This window comes from Apis laboriosa, unplaced genomic scaffold, assembly GCF_014066325.1.
Source record: "Apis laboriosa isolate Shangri-la unplaced genomic scaffold, ASM1406632v1 scaffold173_cov153, whole genome shotgun sequence".
In the NCBI taxonomy this organism is placed as follows: Eukaryota; Metazoa; Arthropoda; class Insecta; order Hymenoptera; family Apidae; genus Apis; species Apis laboriosa.
Genome location: NW_025222150.1, coordinates 768957 through 794085, shown reverse-complemented (window position 1 = coordinate 794085; position 25129 = coordinate 768957). Strand labels below are relative to the sequence as shown.

Genomic DNA, 25129 nt, shown 5'->3' with positions numbered 1-25129 from the left:
TTGTTCTCTTTCTTTTGTCGAAACAATTATATACATATTTACGAATATGTTGGTATTTGCAAGAATACTGCATCGAAAATGAATTTTTGAAAGGATGACTAATTTCTGTCTAAGATTTTTTCATAGTATTATTAAAATTTCTTTATTTTTTTTTTTTTAACTTTTGATAGATTGGTAGATTTTATAAGAAAAATATTTTTTTAAATATTCATACGTTTAATATTACATAACTTTAATGAAATATCCAAATTAATCAATAAAGAAAAATCAAAATAGTAGTATAAAATAAAACAAGCTCATAGAAATCAATATAATTGAAAGTTTTTTATAAATCGTTTTGATCTGAAAAATTTCTCGTCTTTCTCTCTCGTGTTCTAATTCTTGAAGACAGGAATGGTAAAATATATATTTTTCGATTCGAATATAAGTGATTAAATAAATTAATATTTCTAGATATAATATTTGATTAGCAGTATGGTATGTTAATTGATAAAGTATTCCAAGTGAAAGTTTAATGGACAACTGTATCTCGTTTAGATATCAAAATGTTAAATATGTTTATGACAGGACAAGAATAAATATTATCTTGTTAAATATTTATACTTTAGATCTAAAATGTATATAATATAATTTTTCTCTTCAAAATGAATTATACTTATCCAACTTCAAAAAATCAAAACATCGTTCCATATTCTGGAACTTACGAGCAAGAAATCTCTCCCTTATTACGTTTATAAAATAATGATCGCATTGCGTAAAAAAACGTATACACAAAAAACAAAAAAATCAAAAAATCGATCATCGACAAATTCAATCTCATTTCAATCTCTCTCATTTTATTATTTATCGCGATATTAGAAAGATTATAAAACATCCCATTATACTTACCTTCGTATAACGATAATGGACAGTAGTACTTAACGTCGCACACTCGATCGTGATACGACCACGGACAGAAGTTAATTATCTCCCCGTGCGGTTAGAAAAACGAAAATCCGCGGGATTCGTAATGACAGATTGCTCGTTGCTCTTCGGTTGGAAACAGATGGAAATCGGTTTTGCGGCCGGTTAAAAAGAACCGTTATGAAACGTGTCGCTCAACCTTCCCTTGGAAATCAGGATCGATGGATCCAGTATTTCGTATCTCGTAGATATGCAAAGGCGTATAAACGCGTTTTAATGCAATTGGAAGTACGGCGTGGTCAATGACGCGTGCGCATCACGATTTAAATCGTCACGGTTGATCGAACTTGGATCGAAAGTATACTCGCGCCGATATTGATGTAGGAAGTAATTTCGTTCGTGTCGGTAACTCCATTGTTATTGACGGGATAAATCAAACAACGATTTGCTTTCTTTCTTTCTTTCTTTCTTTCTTTCTTACTTTCTTACTTTTTCCAGAGCTCGAACCTCGGCCAAGAACTGTTGGACAGGGTGTTCAGGCATTTGAATTTATTGGAGACGGCTTACTTCGGGCTACGTTACCTGGATCACGGCAATCAGACGGTAAGAAATGTTTTTTGTCTAGATTATATTTGATCGAAGTTTCAATACAAGCCCTTCGATTTACATAATTTCGTGATCGTGATCAGGTTTAAAAAAATAAGTCTGGTTTCGTATTTTTGATATTAGTTTTCCAAGGGAGCGTTTTTATTGTTAATTATTGTGTATGGAACGGTCGAATTGTTCATAAAATTTTTAGTTTTATTGAAATTTTATTTTGACTAAAAATCAAGATGATTTTTTCTATTATTTGATTTACGTTTATTGATAATTAGAAAATATGGGATATTTCAATATTAATTATAACGAAATATAACGATAATGCTAAGAATTTTGTCACTAATATTTAAAATCAAAATCTTTTTTCAAAATTCTCTAATATCTAATATTTATGATTCAAATAAAAATACATCAATTTGGAAATTTAATTTACTTTCTGAATAAGATTTCCCAATTGCAAACGTGACATTTCCTTTTCCATAATTAGAAAGAAATTAATTTTATATTATCAAAATGTAATTAACGTATGATTTCGAATAAATCAATGCTAGACATCTAAAGAACTAGATATCGAATAATTTACCCTTTTCAATTAAATAAAAAAAATCAGATGAAAAATCGAGCCGATATCATCATACCCTCGGGCCATGGAGGAGAGGAATAGAATTATTATTCACAGGAAATGTCGAGCTGTCTGTAATTTCCGGTCTGCTTGACCAACACTTTCGTCGTAACTCTTACGGTTCGATCGGTCGAAGGGATTAATTATTTAGGAGTAATACTCGATCTGTACTACGTGTATATGTGATCCGCGTATCTTTATAGCAATGGCTCGATCCAAGCAAGAAGATTGGAAAACAATTGAAAGTCCAAAAAGGAGATCCGAGCTCGGATGTCCACACCCTCTATTTCGGTGTGAAATTCTACGCGGCCGATCCCTGCAAACTCATCGAAGAAATCACAAGGTAAATAAAAATTCGATTTATCTTCTTACATCTTATTTGTTTATTTCTCGATATTATCGATTAATTATGTTAATAATTCAGTAAAGGGATATATAATGAATACAGATGGTTCATTACGAAAATTTGATTAAAATTAAATCAATTGCTACTACTAATTCAAATGAAATTTTGTTCAAATCAATTATCGTTATATTTTATATTCATCGTGCCGCTTATCATTTCCGGTTCTATTTTGTTATTGCATATTCAAAGTGAATTCTAATTATTCGGTTAATGTTGAAGGAAATTTACATCGTTTTGTAATTGATCGGCCGTGATTTATGGACGATTAATGGAGGATTAATGAACGAAGCAAGTTTTTTACTATCCTTCAATCAATTCCGACACCGGTAACGAAGCGCATCAATGCGCATCATTGTGCTTGTGCCGAGTCTACTGTGAGTGTATGCACAAAGGCGATTCAACATGGTTTCATTACACCGTGAATACGAAATAGCCACGATAGCACGTGTATAGATCTTGCGTGATACGATGCCACTCTTCAAAGGAAATTTGAAATTTATTTTACGTCGTTCGTTCTTAAAGGAATTGAAAGAAATTTTATAAATTTTCCTTCTACATATATAATCAAGGAAATTACGAATAATTGCTTTTGGTATATTATAATTGCTTGTTGGTGTAATAATTAATAATTTTGGTTTAATAATTAATAATGTAATAATAATAATTTTTCGAGGGAAAATGAAATGAAAATCAAGATAAGATAAAAAAACTTGCCAACAAATCTCTTTATACGAGTAAACTTAGAATTATATGAATCTAAGATATGAAAGTGAGATTTCATATTTCAAATTTTATTTGCAGAAGTGAATGAGATAGCTTCCATAGTTCGAAAATCTTAACTTCCTCGAGTTTCGAGTTATCAAGATTGAAGTGTAATAATCAGCGGGGGAGAGATAATATGCGCATCTCGTTATTGATATTATTTATACACCGCTTGTAGTGCTTAGATGCTGATATCCCGTGGCTCGTTCATTGTGCATTGAAGTCGAAACTGCAACCACGACAGGATCTCGACAAGCGTCCATCGATTGCTCATACTCGAGATAAAAGATGAACGCATTTGCATATAGATTGAGTTCGTTCGTTTCCAGAGACTTCACTTTTTCCCTCTCTTTCTCTTTTCCTTTTCTCGATATGTGCATCGAATGATGTGGTTCTACTACTGAATCAGGTGAACGGATATCGTTTGTGGATTTCTCGTTTCACCACAAAAATCTTGAATAATGGTCCACATCTGCCATAAAATACATGGACCGACCAGAATTTCTCCATGTTCAACTTGATTCAACGGATTGACGTCACAATAAGGTAAATAAATCGATATAAAAATAAATATCTGGTCAAAAAATTAGAATCATTCCCATTTTCAATGACTTTAGTTTAAAAATCTGAACGATATTTAATAATATATACGTATGTGTGCACATATTATTAATTTTATCTATATCCTTTGACCAATATATTTTTGTAAATATAATGGATTTATTAGAATCAATCAGACTTTCATTACAAGTATCTTTATTTTTGTACATTGTTTAATAGATGTATCCAATGTTGCGTGTAAGTGTAATTAATAATAATTTAAGTAATCAAAAAAGCAATTATTTGATATTTCCTTGATTTCATAAAGGATGTTGAACAATTTGATTCTTAAAAATTATCTTTCGTTAATAATAGATTTTTTTCAAAATTAACGAAGATATAGATCGTTAAAGCATTAGTGTCTAAATATTTTCGTGACTCACAGTACTAAAACCCCTCGTCGATAAAAAGAACTCGTGTTAAAATATCCGAGAAAAGAGAAGAAAATCGCGAAAAGGCAAAAAGCTGGCGTAAATCAGGAATGCTTGAAAGGGATCCAGAATCGGCTGGCGAATTCGAGTGGAAGAAGATCGGCAAGAAAGAAGAGAGAGAGAGAGAAAAATATATTTATCTAAAAATGAGAAAGCACATTGTTTTAATAATGCAAGCTGATTTATAATCATTGCGGGCATTGACGTGGATTGATAAACGATTCTCTCCTCGAAATTGTGTAGAAAGAAAAATACAGAAATAGAAAGTGTCGAGAGAAAAAAAAGAAAAAAAAGAGCGTAAGACGACATGATTAAGAAGAGAGAAAAAACGTGAACAGAATATTCGAACAAATTAAGTAGAAAATTTATTGGAATAAACACGAAAACTAATATGCAATAGACAATTTTACATTAGCTGAAACGAAGAGAGGATAATTAAAGTGTAAAATTAAATTGCTCGTCATTCATTAAATAAATTGAATTTTTACATAACAACTTCAGTATTTATTACTTCGTTCAAACAATCCTACGTAAGAAGAGAAAAGAAAGAAAAGAAAAGGTTGCGCAAACGGAAAATTGAGGCGATGATTGGAGAGAGAGAAAGAAATAGAGAGAGACAGAAGAGAATCCTTTCTGAAAAAGAGGAACTTAATAAATGGGATCTTAACGATTTCAAGATAATATATTAAATTTCTGGGTGTTGAAAAAGGAGAGGTATATGCGTGTCATTTGTGCGTCGAGAATGGAGAATGCAGGAAAAACGGAAGAGCGATGGTAAATCTTATGGAATTATCCTAAAAGGAATTTCTGAAGTAATCCTTGCATCAGTAAGGATTCAGGAAGAGAAAAGAGATAAAGCAGAGGGGGGAAGAAAGAGAATTATTCGAAAGAGGGAAAAGTCCCTGAGGGATTCGGTCTGGGGTTTCGGAGGATTCGCACAGCCAATGCGGGGAATTATTCATGTGTTAATAAACGGGATCGTGTATATCAAGAAAATGAAATAGAAAGGGAGTTTATCGTGCGACAAGTCGACTGATGCTTTAAGCGAGAACGTCGTTTGTATATCGAAGATACGAACTTTTCCGGAGAGAAGAAAAGGATATGAAGAAATTGTATTACGTAAATAGAAGATAATTAATCTTGGTGATATTGTGATACGTTAAGTATTGAAATGGACGAATTTATCGATGAATAATTAAACAATGAAAAAATACGAAAATTTTATATAATATCCAAATATTATAGAATTATTTCAGATTAAAATGTGAGAATTAATTTAAATTTAAAAAGTTGTTCGTGTAATGTAATGTAAATTTGGATCGTAGTACAAATTAGAGAATAACGATTTAATCGCACAGTTTTATAAAACATAAGTTTCTGTACATCATTTAACTTTTAACTTAAGTTGAAAAGACTTATGTTATATAGCTTTTATTATTTTTTTCCAACATGTAGGACACAAAAACTTTTTATATATATAATAAAATGAAAACACTCATTTATTTTTAATAAATGATTTCACTTTAATTAGAATTTTAGCAAAAAAAAAAAATCGTTCATCTTCTTACAGAAATTAGTATCATATATAATTTTTTATCTATAAATAATCCAATATAAATATTCAAAGAGATTTTCTTACGAAAAATCTTCTTGTCTCGCTATAAATAAAAATATATTGTTCCAATAAATAAAAAAACACGGTGATAAATCGTGTTTGCAAATAGAAGAACGAAAAAAGCGGAGGAACAGTCGAGACGAAGGTGAAATATCCTCTCGGGGGCAGGTTGGATGAGCGAGGAAAGACACGGGACAAAAGATTGGCAGGCAGAAAATGAAGAAAAAGCGAGGAGGAGAGGGAAGAAAAAGTGTGCTAGCGAAAAGGAATCTGCGTACGAGGGAATAGGCTTATGCGCGTAACGAAAGGGAGAAAGCGAAGGAGAAGAGGCGACGAAGTGACATAGGTGAAGTGAAGTCGTGGCAATGGATTGTAAAGCGAGAAAAAAGGGGAAAAAAAAACTACGAAATCCTTTTAACGATGACTTTGCAAGGGGAGAAATCGCGAGAGCAACTATAGTAAAATCGAAATTCAAGGCGAATCGTGACCGCAAGTTGACCCCAGTCGTAACTTTTTTTCTTTTTTATTTCCCCTCTGCTCTTCTTCTCTTTCTCCTCCTTCTTCTTCTGCTCCCACTTTTGCTTCCCTCCTTTCGATACGCTCTTTTCGCTTCGCTGTTTTTTCTTGTGTTTTCACGTGTGTCACATGTCATTAACCATATTCATGAAATACATGCAATAAACGTTTTTTTTTTTTCTTTCTTTTTTTTTTTATGTTTCTTTCAGGATGAAGAGAAGAAAGGAAGAACTACTGTAAAGTTTATTCAATATTAAATTGTTTTTTCTTTTTTTATTGCACCATTGAATTTTGTTCATTGTCAAAAAAGAAATAAAATTATAGGAAACTATCTAACTAATTTAGTCGAAGAAAAAGGTATATTTTTTATTCTCCTTTCTCATTTGTACGATAAAAATAATATTTCTTTTTCTTCCGATTCATAGGTATCAGTTTTTCCTACAAGTGAAACAGGACATTCTGCAAGGAAGACTTCCCGTGTCTTTCGACTTGGCCGCAGAATTAGGAGCTTACGTCGTGCAATGTAAGAATATAACATTTTTTTATACTAACTTTTAAATAATAATGTAGATTTTTTTTTAACGAGTACCATACACATGCATGATTTATTAATATTCATGTAAATATAATATATTAATTAATATTTATGATTTATTATTTATGAGCCGTGTGTTCCTTGTTAGAAAATATTACGTAACAAAATTTCCTAATATTTTTCTTTTAATAATTGTTTACTTTCTAATGTAAAACCAACGAAGAAAGTTATATTATATTCATAAATAATAAGCGGAAGTCTTTAAGACTTTTCATAAAACTTTTTTTCCTAAATTTACAGTTCTATATAAGATATCATCTCATTCGATAAGGCTGCAAAATAATCATAAGTTATTTCTTTATCTTTTAAAAATTCTCATTTGTTTCTCTCTTTCTCTCTCTCTTTTTTTTTTCTTTTCAATGGGCAAGATTTTTCAAACAGGCAAAGTTATAATTTGAAGGAAATGCATCATGCAAATGTATATCGCGGAAGCGAGCATGACGAGCGCAATCAATCAGATGGTTAGTTAATGCTCGCCCGCGATTTCTTTTCGCAACGCGGCTTCCGTCAGCCGGTTGAACACGAAGATTATTACCGGTTCTAATGAACGTTATGATTAAAATTGGTGGCTTTAATTAAATCCCGGGGTATTAATCTTCTCAAGGTCAAAGAAAGTTAGCCTAGTAGACGCGGAAGAAGCGGGAGGAGCCGGTAATACCGTTGCGGCATTAACGTTCAGTATCAGATGTGTCTGTTGCAAAGCTGGATTAAGTTTCTGTCTTCTCTTCTTTTTTTTTTTTTTTCTTTTTCTTCTTGAGTAACGAAACAAAGTTTTTTGAAAAAGAAATCTTGAATATTTCGAAAAGAATCTTTGAGATAATTCGAACGAAATAATTCGAGGGAGAAAACGTGATAGTTATTTTAAAAAATTTGAGAGTTTTGATTTTATTGAAATTTAAAAATGATTTGATCGATATTAAGTTAATATTATGATTAAAGATTATAATATAAGGATAGCAAAATTAAAATTTATTTTTGGAATGTACATATTTCGAAATTTTAATAATTTGAAATCTTACGTATAAAATGAAAAGTCTATAAGAAAAATAAGTATTTTGAAAGATATTTATGTGAAATAGTTTTTTTTTTATTTTTATTTCTTTTTTTTTTTTTTTTTAATAAAATAAAGGCTATATTCTCTTCAAAGTTTTCTATGTAAGATTACACGAGAAACTTTTTCAATGTAAAAAATTTTAAAACGTATGTTCGAGGAAATTGCTTAAGTACTGGTTCCATGAATGCTTAATGAAGAACCCGAAGTAATGGTTCGTGAAATAACCTTTTCCAGTCAGTAAAGTTTCTGAAAATTTCTCTGATTACTAAGAAATTTATTTAAGAAATTTACGTAGGAAATTTTTATTTAAATTTTATCTGATAAAACATTCCATTTATTTTTATATACTTTTTTATATTATAACACTAAAATTTTCAACGATTGTTCCAACAAAAATAAGCAAGATCGTGAAAAATTATTATAGCATTTAATATCTTCTAGCTTTTCTCCATTTAAAAAGAGATAAAATTGATAGTATACTTTATAAATTTAACTTTTTCAAAATTATTTGAATAATTTAATGATGATGAAATTACAAATCATAATTTCATTATACGTATATTCAATTTACACTTTTATATAAATTCGTTCAATTAATCGGCATTTTATTCGTTCATTCAATATTTTTGAAACATATAATTTTGTTTTATTTCCTAAAACTTGATCTTTTTCAAAAATATCCCATTAGAATAATTCCAAGGGATCGAGAATAATAGATAATAATTTCAAATTAATTTTTATCCCTGATATACATATACGTTACATGTTTCGCAATTGTAGTCAAGAAAACTGCTCTAATTGAGATCAAGAAGATCAGGTCCAATTAAGGAAAGACAATTCGAAGAGAATTCGCATTCTATCCCAAGAACGTGTATCCTATGGGTCTTGAGCAAGTATAAAGGAAAATCGCTTAAGCAAGTAATCTTGGCGAGACAATTACCAATGTAACCTCAAATGGCCTCAAAGTGCACGTCCCTCATTAGAGATGCCACTATAATTCTGAAAATGAGGCGTAAACTCCTTTTGTTTCACTGCCAACGATTGTACTCGCATCATCTTCCGGTACCATTCTTACCGCAATTGTCCTTGAATGTCTGCAGGCGCAGAAAAGGTTGTTCTGCTTCTTTTGGATGGGAACAATAGACATTATATGCGAAAAATAGATGGCATACGGAGTTTGTGTATCATTTTGATAATATTATACCTATACTCGTTCCTCGCACGATCTTTTATTTATGTAATTATCGATGATAAATTGTCGATTCTTCCTTTATGCAGGAAAGACAATTTATTTGAATATTGTGAAAGGCACAAGGTAAATGTCGATGCTTTTATTTTCTTTGGAAGAGGATACACAAGGTACATGAATTTTTACATATATAGATAGAATTTGATTATTTTTAATAATTTCTTAAAATTATTATAATATCTTGACAATGGTTTCTGCAATTCTAATAAAAGATGGTTAAGATAAATGAAAATTTTTATAAATGTAAAAAATAGAATGATAGATATTAATGGAATCATTTGAATTGAAGTAAAATATTTTTGATTTATTTATTTCAAGATTTATTTAATTCGATATGTTAATTTTTTTTAAATACATTATTTTATTTTCATATATGTAAGATGTGTACAATGATTAATTTCACGCATAAAGTTGTACACTATTATTTTTCTGAAAGTTTAAAATAATTACCGTAATAGCTATCGAGTTATACCTCATACATTCCTAATTATTGAGCAGTAGTAACAGCTTTCAGTAAAGGAAGCTTGATTCAAATGATCCCTCTTCATTTCAGTTAAACTTCATTTGTGATAATTTGCATTAAATTTATGCCATCATTTAATTATCCTGTTTAATTAGCTTAATGCGATGTACAATAATTCATTTGATATACATAATTTCGAATATACTTAATTTAAACATAAAACAGATATTAAATTATCTGTAAATTAATATTGTATGTTTTTATTTGGAATTAGAAAAAAGAAATTAAATATAATTAAAATTCACTTGTCCAAATTATCTTTCTATATTGGGAATAATAACTACTTAAAATAATTATTTAACGTTTATTGCTGATTACATTTGATTAATTTTGATTATTTTGCTTGAATAAATAAACGAAGTCAATTAAAATTTTCATTTATTTTACATCTTATTTGTTAATATAATTTCTCCAATAAAAAATATATGTTTTTAATATCTCCGTAATAAATGTAATATTACATATAAAATCTCGATTAACCGGTTTACGATTAATTAATATCTCAACTAGAGTTCCACTTATGCAAGCATTTTAAAAATTTTCTCAAAAAAAGAACAAAAAAAGTTCGTATTTATAAAATAAAAAAGTGTGAGTAGACATGTCTGACCATGATTATATAAATAGAAAACTTATTTCACTGTAATCCTATATAATTTTCCTATGCTCTGATATAATCATTATCGTTATTATCTATATTAATTAATCGTTATTAACTAAATATACATATCAAAACACGTACATCGATACGTCTTCCAACGAATGCAAAAGCGTACGTGAAACGTTATACCAAGAAGAAAGAAAAATATTTTTCTCGAAAGAATATAATTATCGAGGGATCTTCCATCGTCCAAAAACTCGCAAAATAACTCGCGCCCTCTCACCACAAGTAAGCCAATACTTACGCCTTCGAATAAAAGGTCGTTGCACCATTCTCATTACCCTTATCTTTTTTTCGCTTGGAAGGGAGTCGTGCAACGCCCGATAAGGTTTTATACGCGGCTGGAATCACCGTTTCCTGCGGTCGCATCGAAGTAGACAAAACACGAAGGGAACGATGAAACGTGTGCAATTTTTATCGCGATAACGCCATCTTGGTTCCATGGTGTCGTGGTGGTTGGTACCTCTAACGCTCGAAGACAAGGGCAGCAAGGGCAGAGAGAAAATTTCACAGGGCAACGCCTAACGCTCGGGCACGCTTATTTCCGAGAGAGAGTCTAAACAAAATTGCATGGTGGGTGCTACATTATGCACCCACGCGGCACAAAGCCGCCACGTCGAAATTACACATCACGATCGTTTCTTTTTCATCGCGTTTTTCTGGTGAACCGACAACACGCCACGTTTCATCGAATTTTTTTTTTTTTTTTGTTTTTTTCATGACATCTCTGTAATTCTTTGCTATTTCCATTCAATCGTTTGCGTATCAAATATGCATCGAAATAGATGTACAATCGTGGCATTCTGTATTAATCGTGGAATTTGTTTTCGTTTATTTTTAAAACTTATTTTTTTATAATTGAAATTTTTGAAGTTTCAATACTTTTTTCTAACTTTGTTAAGAAATAATTTATAGGCTAAGATAAGTTTTGAAGAAATTACTTTATAATATTCTTCTACAAGTAATTAATAATAGTAATTAAAATATCTTTCTTTCTATCTTATAAAATTCTTAAATAATCATAATAAATAATGATTTTAGAAATAAACAGGACTCGCTCGAGAGAAATTTTAGAATCCATTGTCTCATTATAGATAAAATGTTTGAGCGAAAGTCTGATAAAAAGTGATATAAGAAGATTCGCGGAATATTTGAACGGTATGTGATTTCAATTTCAATTTCAATCGGTGGAAAGAGATGTCCACATGTTAAACTTTTTGTTAAAGTGCTTCTCTAACTTTTCTCCCTTTGCAGACGGTTATTTCTGTTCCGAAATACTTCCATTCAAGCATTGATGGAACGAAGAAAGTAATCAATTTATGTGAAGGAGATCAATCCTCTTACATTTTTGAAGTATCTTGAAGTTTTTATTTATACAATCGTATTTTATATTTGAGGAGAAGAGGAGAAATTTGGAAATTGAAAGTAAAGTTTATTTAATTGAATATATTTTAAAATTTACTATTTACTATTTTTAAATATTTTGTGTCAAGAAATAAAAATTATTAGTAAGAAAAGAAAATATTAATGGAAGATAGAGAAATGAGTATTTTACTCGTTCATTTTTTCTTCAATTTGTTCGAAACAAGTTCCATTTTCTATAAATTTTTGGGAAAATTCAAAATTGAAATTCCAACTGAAAAAAATTGAAAGATATGAGATTATGTTTGCATTTATTTTATTTAAAATTTTTTATCTAAAAAAGAAAAAAACATCAAGAGACCAAACTTAAAAACTTAATTTAAAAGTATAATTACCTTAAAGATTCTTCAAAATCGTATTATTTAAAAAAAAAAAAAAATTGATGAATTCCTTAATAATTGATCTCGGTTTTCAACTTTTCCAAAACATCACGAATAATAATAATCTCTGTCTACGGAATAAATGTTAAATAAAAAATAATTGTCGTCTCGAAAAATAATTTACTCTATCCACGAGAGACGTTAAGAAAGAGAGACTATCTCTATCATCCCCTTAAATAATTAAAAATTTCGAAACACATCCGCTTGCAACGCGAGCCGAAAGGCGAAGACGTTGGTAAGAAGGAAGCCGCGTGGGTCCACACGTTAGTTATCTACTGCTGAGATTCAAAGTCATGGAAATAGAGAAAGGATAGATATCTGCGGAAGAGTAAAGGAAAAAAAGAGAACGAGAGAAAAAGATACGGGCGTGTTTGCGTCTCATCGCCGTCAAAAGGGACGAAATGAATGCCCTTTCTTCTTGTTCACTCTCTGTGCCCGTTGACGACAAAACGCGGAACGGACAGAGAGAGAGAGAAAGAGGGTGTGAACCTCGTGTGAATAGTGGAGAAAGAGAGAGAGGGGGAGAAAGGGACACGGCACGCGTTTTGCTTCGCGAAATGGAGATAAACTTTTCTGAATGCGACTGCAATCCGCCGCGGATGAGATCACCGTGCGACGATGAATTGCAACATCTTGAGCAACAAAATTTTACGTGTTTGACTTTCGACATCCTTTCCTTTTTTTTTTTTTTTTTTTTTCGAACATCTCGAAACTCGCCTCGATGAAATCTTCCTCGATATCACCGAATCGAAAATCTTTATTTACCTGATTTGAATTGGTTCAGAGTTAGGGAAAGTAGATTTTTAGAAACAGATGAATAGAAATATATATGGGTGTTGTTATCTCTTCGAGTGATGAGAAGCAAACAAAATTTTCTTCGATATAGAACTCCATTTTGTACGAATTTAAACTTATTATATTCCAATATGAAATTCATGCAAAGCGATTTTCTTTTTTCCTTGAAAGAAGTTCTTCGAGTAATTATTTATAATAATTTTTTTTTTATTAGTTGTTTAGTCATTTACTCTCTACTCATTATTCTTTATTCTTCCTGTTCTTCCTATGTTTTTCATCAGGTCAGTTCTTAGCCCGTATCTAGTCAATTCAAGTCTAATCCTTAGATTGATAGATTACGTAGATTACATTTTTTTAAAAGGAACACTCTCACATCATGCTCTTGTTTGCTCTAAGTCAATATGTATTCTATACCACATATCCTATGTACATACTTACTTTATCTCTTTACACCATTCCAAACACCCAATATTTATTCATGCACCTAATACCTGAGACTTTCATTCATGTCTAACATCAGACGAGTTTATTCGTTTTAACTTTTACGGTCTATAGGATAAGAAAGAACAAAAAAAAAAAAGAGAATGTTTCAAAAAATAATAACAATTAAAGTACAAAGAAAATGCTTATCTATCATTAAATGCAAAGTAAATTCTTAAAGATTCTTAAAATATCTTAAAGATTGGATATTAATTTATTATAATTATGTATATATATATATATATTTTGTTAAAAGTTATTAGAATTTTCTATGCATTTATTTCAAATTCTATAATTTATTTAAAATTTGATTTATTGAAAAAGATAATTTACTAAATAATATAACATTGATTAAATTTTTATTATCTCATAAAATGAAAACTTTATTTTTCCTTCCTAATGATATAAATCATTTTATCTTTTATTATTTGAGATTCCTCGAAAATTTACAAATCGTTTTAAGAAAATTATTGATAGAACGTCAATTTTTATATTATATTTTATAACATGAATATATGTTTCATATCATCTTATAAATGTTATTCAACGTAATTATCTTTTCAATGAAAACTACACAATAACAAAATCTATAGAAATAATCCTTCAAATTTATTGCCAAATCATACATTACATATTTCTTCTATTTAAAACGAGAATACTACGATACTAAAAATTCCGCATTTCTCTTTTAGCTCAGTTCAACAATTAAAGAAACGTTTTTCCTCTCGCGAGGAAGAGGAAAGAAGAAAGAGACAAAGGAGTAAGAGAAAGAGGGACAGAGGATAAAAAATAAAACGAAAGTTCGTCGTTATACAGCATACGCAATTACGCGGCTGTTCAACGTCGGAAAGTAATTTTACGAGGAGGGCAGTTTAACGACGAATATTAATCAACTCGCCAACAACGAGGATAGTCACTCGTACACTCGATTTTTATCTCTCTTTCCCTTTCTTCATTCGAAAACATCGCCATTCTTTGGTGTAACGCGTTTTCCTTCCTAGCAATGGATCGTCCAACCCTTTTACACTCAGCTTCCGCAAATATTGGAGTTACCCTGGAAAATAAGCAGACCGGTCCCGTGTTTTACGAATCGAGATAATGCTTGCACCGTTGAAAATCGTTGTCCATCTTCACGGAGATCTCAAACAAGATAGCCAAGAAGCTTTGAGCTTACAATGCTATTACAACGGCGGTGAAAATACCTTTAGGCGTTCCTCCTCCTCCCTTCTCTCTCTCTCTCTCTCTCTCTCTCTCTCTCTCTCTCTCTCTCTCTCTCCTTTTCTTTCTCCTCCCCTTTTTTTTCATTCAGTGCCTTGCCAGAGCAGAATCCCATTATTCGCCACGCGTATTTCTTCGAGCTCTCTTTCGTTCGGAATTCGATTCATTTTTAGAACGGTATTTCGTAAGTTAATTTATCCCTTCCCCCAAACGAATTGTTCGTTCCACGAACAAGACGAGGAAGAAGCTCTCGACAACGGCTCATTGAATCACACGAACAATGGAATCGTAGCTTGGAAATTTAATTGTTTCGTACGTTCAGCCTGTTTACTGTTGCTCCTCCCCCCCTCTTGTCTCTTAATTACACACACTTTCAAACGTTGCCGGATCGAATGAAAAATTCGAGATTGTACTAGAAAAAATACATTTTTATAATCTTCCTTATATACTATTCGAAGAAAAGAAAAAAAGTTCTGCGCTCGTTTGTCGATCGAATTCACGCTCTTCAACGGTTTAATAAAATGTCGCTGACCAACGTTAAAGATCATCTTCATCCGCCATTAGAAATCATGAATTCTCGCAGAAAAATGTCTTCTTCGAACCCATGAAATTTAAGAAGCATCGTCCCAAAACTTCCTTAGCGAGGTTACCACCGAGTTATACATATCCATGCCCATTTTCCTCCGCCATAATCCCTCTGTCTATCGAACCCCCCCTTCATTTAGGCAAAACTGGATAGGATAACTCGGCTCGATTCCGGTCCACGTTTCGCGGTCCACGAGCGGCGGCCTCGTAATTACACGAGCGAACGAGCATGCAAGAAGTCGGCATCGACGACAAGGTGCGGGATTCCGTTGGCCTGGAACACGGAGGGGGAGGGGGGAACAGGCAGGGAGAAAATAAAGTGCCCCTCGCGCGACGGTCGGAGCCGATATTCATCAAAGTCAGCGATTCAATTAAGCGACTAGGATGATTTCTGGAGGGCATTTCTGCGCTGCACCCTATGGGAATTGGCGGTGACAGGCTTGGAAGGGGGGCGCGTGGACGAAAGAAGAAGAAATTCCAAAGGGATGAGATTCCTCGATGTTAACTGGATTTATGCGATTAGAGTCGCGTGGACGTTCGAGGTCGTCACGATTTTGTAGGATTTTTTTTTTTTTTTTTTTTTTTTTTGTTTTATTGCTGAGGCGTCGCGTTCCCTTCTTCTTTTAAGGATCCTCGTTTTCGAACGATGAAAATTCTGGGATAGATCGTTGATGATCGCTGTAGATAAGAAAATTCGAAGTTGAACAAATTTGAGAATATCGGAAAGAAAACCTTGTTACGTTGTCTTCATTTAATTGAGTGAAGTATTGGGAATTTATTAATAATAATATCTTTATTTTATGGAATTTTTTTTTTTAAATAATAGAATGTTAAAAGGAAGTTGATGAAGTTGATGTCATGCGTTAAAAGAAGAAGAATTGTTTAACGCAGTTTAATTAGTTGCAACAAACTAGTTGATTCATCAAAGATAAGAGAAACGAGAACAGCAGACAATACTAAATCAGAGACCTGGAATTAACTCAAATTTCAAACAAGCTTAATTACACAGTGGTTTGAATAGGATTCCTATTCTCATGTTCTCCGACAATTAATAATATGTAACTACGTACAACATACAACAATTCAAATATTGTAGCCATGAAACATTCAATAATTTTTATAATAAACATTCATATATTTTTATTGTGTTTATCACCTGTGTTTTTAAATACTTCGTGTTATTTTTGCACGCGAAATATATTTTTTGTCAAAAAGTCAGATTCAATTTTAACTTTGAATTTGACTCGACATTACTTCAAGATAAAATAGTAAAAAAAGAAATCTAGAAAATTCGATACAATAAAAAAAAAACAAAAGTAAACGAAAGATGTTTGAAAAAAAATTCGTACGATAAAAATAATAGAAATAGAATACTATAAAAATCATAAGAATAAAAGAAATATAAAAAATTCATCCATCGTTTATCCTAATAATATTTTCTAACACAAATTCTATTTCAACCAATGAATTGAAAAAACATTTTTTCTCTTTTTACTCTTCGAAGAAAAATATCTCTCTAGAAGAAAACTTTCCGCAACCTTTATCATTTTAAAATCCTATTCACGCGTTTGCACGCGTTTAAATCGAATAAAGCAAGAAACGAAGGGAAAGGAATAAGAAAAAGAATACGAAAAAAAAAAAAAAGAAGAGACGGAGAAACAAGTTGTGCGTACTTACATAGATTACAGGATGAGAGTGCTATCGTAGTTTTCTTCCTAGCGTAGATAATGCGTGCGAGCATCCGGCTGATGGAATGCGTGTTACTGAATGATTTGCTTGATACCATGAAAATAAATCGTGGACGTGTGTGCATCCCGTGTGCCCGATGCAATCGTACGCTTGTGTGAAGAAAATGTATGGAATTACGTAACGAGGAAGCATTAAATAATTGTGATCCGTTACGTGCACGATATACAAGTTACACCGAGGATATTTTTCTTTTACTTTACGCGTGATTTTATGAAATATACGTTTATATATAAGCTTGGTACGTAAATTAAATTATACATATAAACGTGGTTAGGAATGTTGAAAATATTGAGGATCATGAAATATCTTTGTTTTGAATAATTATAAAATTTGGTTACAATTATTCGTATTGATATTGATTTTATTAATCTAATCTTTTATTATTTCTCAATTATCGTTTGAAGAATACAAGTAGTATTGTTTTTTCGAAATAAATAATATATATTCTCAGATGTTGTTATTTATTGAAATGTAAATAAAAAGATTGTTTAATTTAAGATTTATATAACTGTAAAGAGATATTATTAGAGATCTATTTAATACGAATTATTTGGTGATAAATTATTTTCAATTAATCGAATTGAAATTAATGGAGATGTTAAAGTTAATGATTGATACGATTACAAAGATGCTGTTTCAATATTTATTTGATACGATCTAATGAATTTTTATTCATGATTCCAGCCGAACTTGGAGACTATGATCCAAGGCGACATTCTGTAGGATACGTCACAGAATTTCGATTCTTAGCAAATCAAACTACGGAATTGGAAAATCGTATAGTGGAACTTCATAAGACTCTTGTGTAGGTGTTAAAAATTATTTTGTTTTATACAAATTCAATCAAAATTATATTTAACAATACTTTAACGTGATGAAATCAAACTTGCATTCAAACTTTAAAATTCTCATGTAATTATTTTTTATAAATATCTAATCTATAAGAATTTTGATTGAAATATTATTGTTTTATGTACTATACAACTTATATCAAATTTACATTTAAATTGATGATAAAGTCTTTCTTTTATCACAAAATTTTATCAAAAAAAGGAATACACGATACTGTTAAATAATCATGTAATTTGAAATAACAATGAATTCGTTCTTTCAGAGGACAATTACCATCCGCAGCAGAGCTGAATTATTTGGACAAAGTGAAATGGCTGGAAATGTACGGGGTTGATTTGCATCCCGTGTTGGTAAGTACCTGTTTGAACGAACAAAGGCCACAGATCTCTTAATGAGACGTGATGTTGTAATCTCTCAAAACATCGCATCCCTCTATCCACAGGGCGAAGATAGCGTGGAATATTTTCTGGGTTTGACGCCGAGTGGGATAATTTTGTTGCGCAACAAGACCAAAGTGGGAAATTATTACTGGCCTCGAATCAATAAAATCTATTATAAGGTAAAGAAATTTATTCCAAATAAATACAGAATGTGAATATATTTCTAAATATTTACTTAAACTATCCCTCAACATTTGTATAAACATTTTAATTTATTCTTTTTTTGTTGCATGAATATTTTAATTTTTATTTATTTTTGATAGATATAAATAAAGAATTGATTAGCAACAGGCAATCATCCAAATTACTATATTATTATATTATTCTATTATATGAAAAATAAATTCTATTATACATATTTATCTCCCAATTAGTCACACGTGATTCGAAGCACAAGCTATTCACAAATCACTTTCTCCCTTCCCTAATATCCAACATCCAAACCTATCAAACAATTAATACCACAATTAATACCACAACTAATACCACAATCTTTTTTTTCAGGGTAGATACTTCATGCTGAGAGTGAGTGAAAAGAACTCCGAGGAGAGGACACACGGTTTCGAGACGCCGTCGAAGGGTGCATGCAGACATTTGTGGAAGTGTTGCCTGGAGCACCAAGCGTTCTTTCGATTGATGGCCACCGGTCCGCCACCATTGAGCCCCTACTCTCGTTTCCGCTCGTACAGCCCGCCGTCTGGATCCGAGAAGCACACCGTGATCAGACGGAATCCACCGCCTATCTTCCAGAGGACACCCAGTCGCAGGGCTCAACGACGCGTGGTCGAGGGCCAAGAGATGGTCGGCCCATTTGTGGAAACGCCCGCGACGGTGAACTCGAATTCGAACAGCAATCCGATCAGCGGAAATGTTTTGTGTAATACTCAAAGCGCGAGACAGGTGAATAATTCGAGTCCCAGGAGCACCAGGAGCGCGCCGTGGACTCAAAGCCAACCTCGTGGCCTTTATACCTCGTCTAGTCCTCGGTCCGTCCGCTCCGCGGGAACGGCACCGGCAGTACGTTCTTTACACGCATTTCTTCTTTGTTAACACTTTGTTATATACGTCTTTTATGTGTGTAGAAAAGATAAATGGGAAATGGGTAGGTAGATAGTTAGAAAATTATTTTTCAAGTTCAACGTTCTACATTATGATGAGGTGATGAGAGATACTCTATCTCATACTTTTATCTTTGTCTCTATGTATTATTCTTTAAATTTTCTAGATGATTTCTCAGAACATATTTTGATTCCTTTTGATAGATTAGATTAAATAACAAGTTCGTTCGTGATTCATTACAAGATTCTATTTCTTTAAAATCTTATTATATAACTTTTTAAACATTGAGTAATTTAAAATGAAGCAAGTAAGTTTATTTTAACAGTGATTTTTATCTCATTAGAATTTCTCTTCTCCATAAATTATTTATTATTTATATTGTAATTGGTATAAATAACATGTATGAATTTTAATATTCTTAATTTTTATTTTTAGCTCTTGAGCAGACTCCAGCGACGGAGTAGCTCCGTAGAGAGTCAAAGTTCAGGGGACAGTCACAGTCGTGGTGGTCATCGTAGAAGAAGTCATAGTCATAGCCATCGAAGACACAGTCGTCATTCTGATTGTGAATCTGAGCTTTCACGGGGTTCGGACACTAGGTCAGGTCATCGTAAACACCGCAGAAAGCACAGAAGCTCTCGTTCGTCTAGGTATATATATTTCTCGCTCGTTTCATTTTATATAGAACAACTACACACCGATATTTTATATTTCATTGTTAACAAAAGTCGAAGAATTATTAAAAAGAAAAAAAATATTTTTTTAATTGTATTAATGAGCCTCGTAATATACGTTTGTTATCGTATATTGAAACAATTAAGCTATGCTGTATGTTACATCTATATGCGCGCCAGCCTAATTATTAATTAATGAACTCAATAAAGATCCCTTATACGATGATGTGAAAATGAAATAACATCTTGACAGAACATTTTGGACGAGTTCGTCGACCGTAAAGACGAGAAAGAAACCCTCGTGCTCATTATAATCTCACGGTAGGGTACATAGAGCGCATAAAGGTGATAATTATTTTAATGACGATGCGCTTGAGAAGTAGCAACGAAATCTTTCTACATGATATTATTCCATTTTTTCAATGAAAAATCACAAGCAGAACGAATTCAAATTTAATTTGTTACTTATTATAATTGGTACATTAAACATTTCGGAATTTATACTACACCTGTGAATCTTTTCAGACACGAATTGGTAGATTCTGAACCACAATGGAGAGAAGCACAGAAGCGGAAGGGCGAAGGAGTTCAACGGGCTGTTGTAAGTTCGATGATAATATAATTTTTATGATATAATTCGATATAATTTAATGATGTTTTTGTTTCTTGTCTTATTGTAATTTTTTATATAGTTGTTTTTTTTTGTTGTTGTAAAATAATGAATATTTCAATAGGTAAGTCATACAGAACCAAGAAGAAGGCATAGAAGTAGACACCGGAGTCCTTCTCAAAAGCAACCACTGCCAGATGAGCTTAGGAAGTACGTTTTCTTTATGAAACTATAATACAATATTGAAATAATTGTTTTTTTAAATATTTAATTTTTATTCTCGTGTCAGTTCGGTTTGAATAAAAAGACATCTGAAAAAATTGTTTGATTTGGAGGGGTAAGTATAATATTAAGCATTTTGTGATATATTACATTATATTGTATAAATCTTTGATTTATTATAATAACATATAATTATTATTAAATGCATGAAAACCAAATGATGAAAAGTGAATTTTTGTCTACCTGCTCAATATAAATATAATATAATATAATTTATAAATATAAATATAATTTAATTTAGAAAAAGATCACTGTAAATATTAATGTTAAAAATTGCACAAAGTTTTTGTATTATATTTCTTCCTCCAAATTAAACAAAACCTGTGTATATATTAAATACACTCTATATATTACTATGTAAAGTATACTAATCTAATTACTTCTGGTGTGAATGAAATAATTTGAATATAATTTATGCAAGGCAATTTATATAATAATTATAACACAACGAAGTTCCTACAAAATTAATAAATTTCCTTCATTGTGTAGCACAATGCATAACGTAAAACAATGAAACAATGGCTGATTTTCCAGACACTTGGAGTTTGGACTAGTCGATACTTCTGGAATGAGTGAACAGCAACGACGAGAGATACCATATACGGTGGTTCAATCGCAAACGTCCGTGCAACAATGTACTCTACAATCTAGTAATTCTCGATTGGACGATGCAGACTCGTCGTCCCTACCTAGGTACGATGATCTCAAGACGGCCTGCAACATCCACAGTCATCCTCCACAGTTGGAGGATGAGACGGGATCCGTAGTCATTGTTTGAAATGTTTCCCATTGCATGTGGTGTCTTTTTTTTTCTTTTTTTCTTTCTTTTTTTTTTCTTTTTTTTTTCTTTTCTTTTTTTTTTTTTTTTTTTAATTTATTCAGAGAGCATGTAAATGAATTACTTTTAAGCATGCCCCTTATTATTTATTTAAAGCATGGCAGGTCTTTAATAAATCGATGAGATTAACAGCTTGTTGCACCTGTTTATTTATTTCCTGGCTGGCACCTATACTGATGCTTTCGCTATTCCATGAAAAATACATTGGTGTTCCATGAATGTAAGTTATAGCAAGAAAAATTGTAGCATTTTTTCATGTGTGTTTTTTTTCTATTGAAATGTTTGTTGTGTACTTTGTGTATGGTATAATAATGCATCGTGTTAATTGTTAAGTAAATGAGATCGGTATATGGGAGTGTTGAAGTTCTGGTTTATTAATCATTGTCAACGATCCGGATCTTCATTGTGCCAGATGACTCGAATCCCTGAAACATTTTTTTCTCATAGGTAGCCGGTAATATCATTCTAAAAAAATATTTGTAGACTTTTAAAATATATTGGCGTAATGTAAATGATCGACGAATGAAGAAATTGTTACGTAAAATTTAGTGTTTTAATGTGAATAAAAATGTGTATCGCTATAAGGAATGCAATATGGCTCGTAGTATGTATTAACCATGTTATGAACATTTGGTAAACTAAAATGTATTACATATGCATCGATGTCGTAATGGTGTCCGATCTGGGATGTGCTTAAATTTTGCCGTGATATCCCAAGATTGTCAAGGAATCACTTTCAGAACGATCGGATCCGTTGGCAAAAGAAACAGAAGAATGATACAACATAGTCACGATGGAAGTTATAATTTGCCACCAACCAGACCGAGTCAAGTTGATATAAAATACTACGATGGTAATAGGAGCGAGTGCAATATGAGGAAGGACTTTTATTATACACGTAACAACAGAATATTGATAGGAAGTAACGTGGACAGTGGGCTCGGGGAAAGTACACCGCAAGAATTTTCAAGTTGCTGCTCAAGCTCTGCCGACAGCGCTAAGCCTACTCGGGTAGTATGTATTTTTTTGCTTGCTCGTTTATAACAACGTTTATTTCTTCGTTTATTGATTTTGGTTACCAGTTTTGGTTTCAAGTGAAACTCGTTATTTTCTATATACATTTTAGTCTTTATACGTAATTTTAATTCATTATGTTATTATTTATGTTATCAGAAAATAATGGGTAACACTTTTGCTTCAAGTAGTTTAAGCTTTTTGCTTTTAAGAAAGAATAAAAGATTATTATAATCTTTTGAATTTATAGATAAAATTATGTTTATTGAAATCGCTCTTATCATTATATAAAGATCTTTTAAACACACTAAGCGCTTTTTATAAAAAATATGTGGTTAAGGTTTGCTATTTCTTCTTCTGCTAGCCACAGCATTTTATTCCTTTCTTTTTAATTATAGAGTAATAAGAAGAATTGATTCAACAAAATGCTGTTGCTAATACGTGTAGTGTATTGTATTGTACAATTCTCTGCATAGTAAATTAGTAAAATAGTTTTGTTTGGTATAGCCGCAAATGCAATTAGGGGGAGAGGTACGCTATGAACTGTCTTCAAATCAAGAAATCTACCCTCCTGTTGATACTACTCTGGATGCTGTTCTTCAGCCCATTATATCGTAAGTGCTTCTTTTCATTGCTTTGTGCTTCTCTCTTACAATAATATCTAGTAAAGAATTAAAATTAAGTTTGGCTTTATTAATAACTAATGCACTATATGCTGCTGTTACAAACATATAGACATAGTTACACTTTCTAAAAAGTATTGGTATTTTTCAAATAAAGATCACATTTTTACATTTTTTAATGATTTATTTAGAAATTTATTTTTAAATAAATTGTTACTTATATACTATGATACATTTTATTTTGTACTGTTTCAGAACTTTAACAAGGAGGCAACGGAACCGCCCGAATTGAGCATGAAGCTTTAAATAAATACAAATAGACATTTATGCACATATTGTATATTTAAGAAAATTTTTATACCTCATTCAAATTAAATATCTATAATCCCATCAGTCACTGAATCTTATGAAATGGAACAACATAAACATGAATTAAATGCGCAGCACTTTTATTCCTTGATTTAAAAATGTCCCTAATTTTATCTAGTCCTTATTTAGCTCTCCTTAGATGCCATATGCCTCATCAAATTTCCTATAAATTTTTCCATTTTCTTCAAGTCCTGTGCTATTTCCGTTTTATATTGTAGACACTATAAAAAAGAATTATAAATATATTATTTAAATACATTTTTAAAAATTATAAGGTAAGTTGTATAAGAATAAAGCTTACCGTTCGATTATCTGTAAGTTTTAGACATAAAATACCTTTATTATGGCAATATTTCATTGTATACCGAGCCTAAAGAAAGAAAACAATAAATTATAAACTTCATAATTATTAAACTATTTATAAATACTATCAATTTCCATAAATTTTATTAATTGTATCTTTAATTTAATATTGAACAATTGATTAATTTTAATTATAAAATAAATATTAATTTTTTATAAAATAAACACTTATTTATACCTAAATTAATAAATATAAAAATTCTATATATTTAAAATAATATTATTTTTTCACTTCAAAAAATTATGTAGTATTTAATTAGAATTTAAATGATATCATGTTGTCATATCACAATTATAATTTAATATTTATATTTAATCAATATGTTACTAATTAAATACAATTATATAATAAAAAATACAATTCTTATAAAAAATTGAATAAGTTAATAATAGTTTAATATAAAATATACCTTCATTGGATCTTGAAGATATAACCTCTCAGCACCTTTTTCGAATTCTTCCCACGAATTTAAATACGTCATTTTTATTAGTAACAAAGTAAAAATTATATAGATAATTAGAATTAGATATTTAGAGATATAATTATACAGATAATATTTAATGCATTGCCAGAAAAAACTTTGTTTATAAGAATTACAAAACGTGAGAAAAATATAGACAGATGTCTTATTGAAACTGGAATGGACAAAAAGAAATTGTATTCGTGGCGGCCCCTATGGATAAATCAGTATATTGAATATCGACACTAATATCGATGCACTAGCTTTTGGATAAAGTGAACAAATGATGGAAAAAAGATAGAAATAGGATAAAAATATTGAAATCAACGCCATCTCCAGAGTGCCGCAAATTAAACATATATAAAAAGGACAATAAATAAT

At 31.1% G+C, this 25129-nt stretch overlaps 2 protein-coding genes across 6 annotated transcripts in view; one reads left to right on the top strand and one right to left on the bottom strand.

Annotated features, from left to right (window-relative positions):
• LOC122711607 (band 4.1-like protein 4) overlaps nt 1–23945 on the top strand; it is a 66781-nt gene extending 42836 nt beyond the window's left edge. For 4 of the 5 annotated variants that reach the window (XM_043930551.1, XM_043930554.1, XM_043930552.1 and 1 more), the window contains 14 exons: nt 1402–1506; nt 2329–2468; nt 6881–6978; nt 17848–17968; nt 18278–18365; nt 18458–18574; nt 18960–19472; nt 19950–20164; nt 20714–20789; nt 20923–21008; nt 21615–21773; nt 22659–22932; nt 23440–23546; nt 23811–23945. In XM_043930551.1, the coding sequence (XP_043786486.1) occupies nt 1402–1506; nt 2329–2468; nt 6881–6978; nt 17848–17968; nt 18278–18365; nt 18458–18574; nt 18960–19472; nt 19950–20164; nt 20714–20789; nt 20923–21008; nt 21615–21773; nt 22659–22932; nt 23440–23546; nt 23811–23847 (2136 nt within the window). In that variant the 3' untranslated portion in view covers nt 23848–23945. The remainder of the gene's footprint in view (nt 1–1401; nt 1507–2328; nt 2469–6880; nt 6979–17847; nt 17969–18277; nt 18366–18457; nt 18575–18959; nt 19473–19949; nt 20165–20713; nt 20790–20922; nt 21009–21614; nt 21774–22658; nt 22933–23439; nt 23547–23810) is intronic. The other variant, XM_043930555.1, reaches the window with a different exon arrangement.
• LOC122711608 (signal recognition particle 9 kDa protein) lies at nt 23879–25001 on the bottom strand. The gene is made up of 3 exons (XM_043930557.1): nt 24698–25001; nt 24226–24294; nt 23879–24145 (listed from the first exon to the last, which is right to left on the bottom strand). Exons 1-3 carry the CDS (start codon nt 24767–24769, stop codon nt 24050–24052), a joined length of 237 nt encoding a protein of 78 aa, XP_043786492.1. The 5' UTR covers nt 24770–25001; the 3' UTR covers nt 23879–24049.
• Nucleotides 25002–25129: the final 128 nt, after the last annotated feature.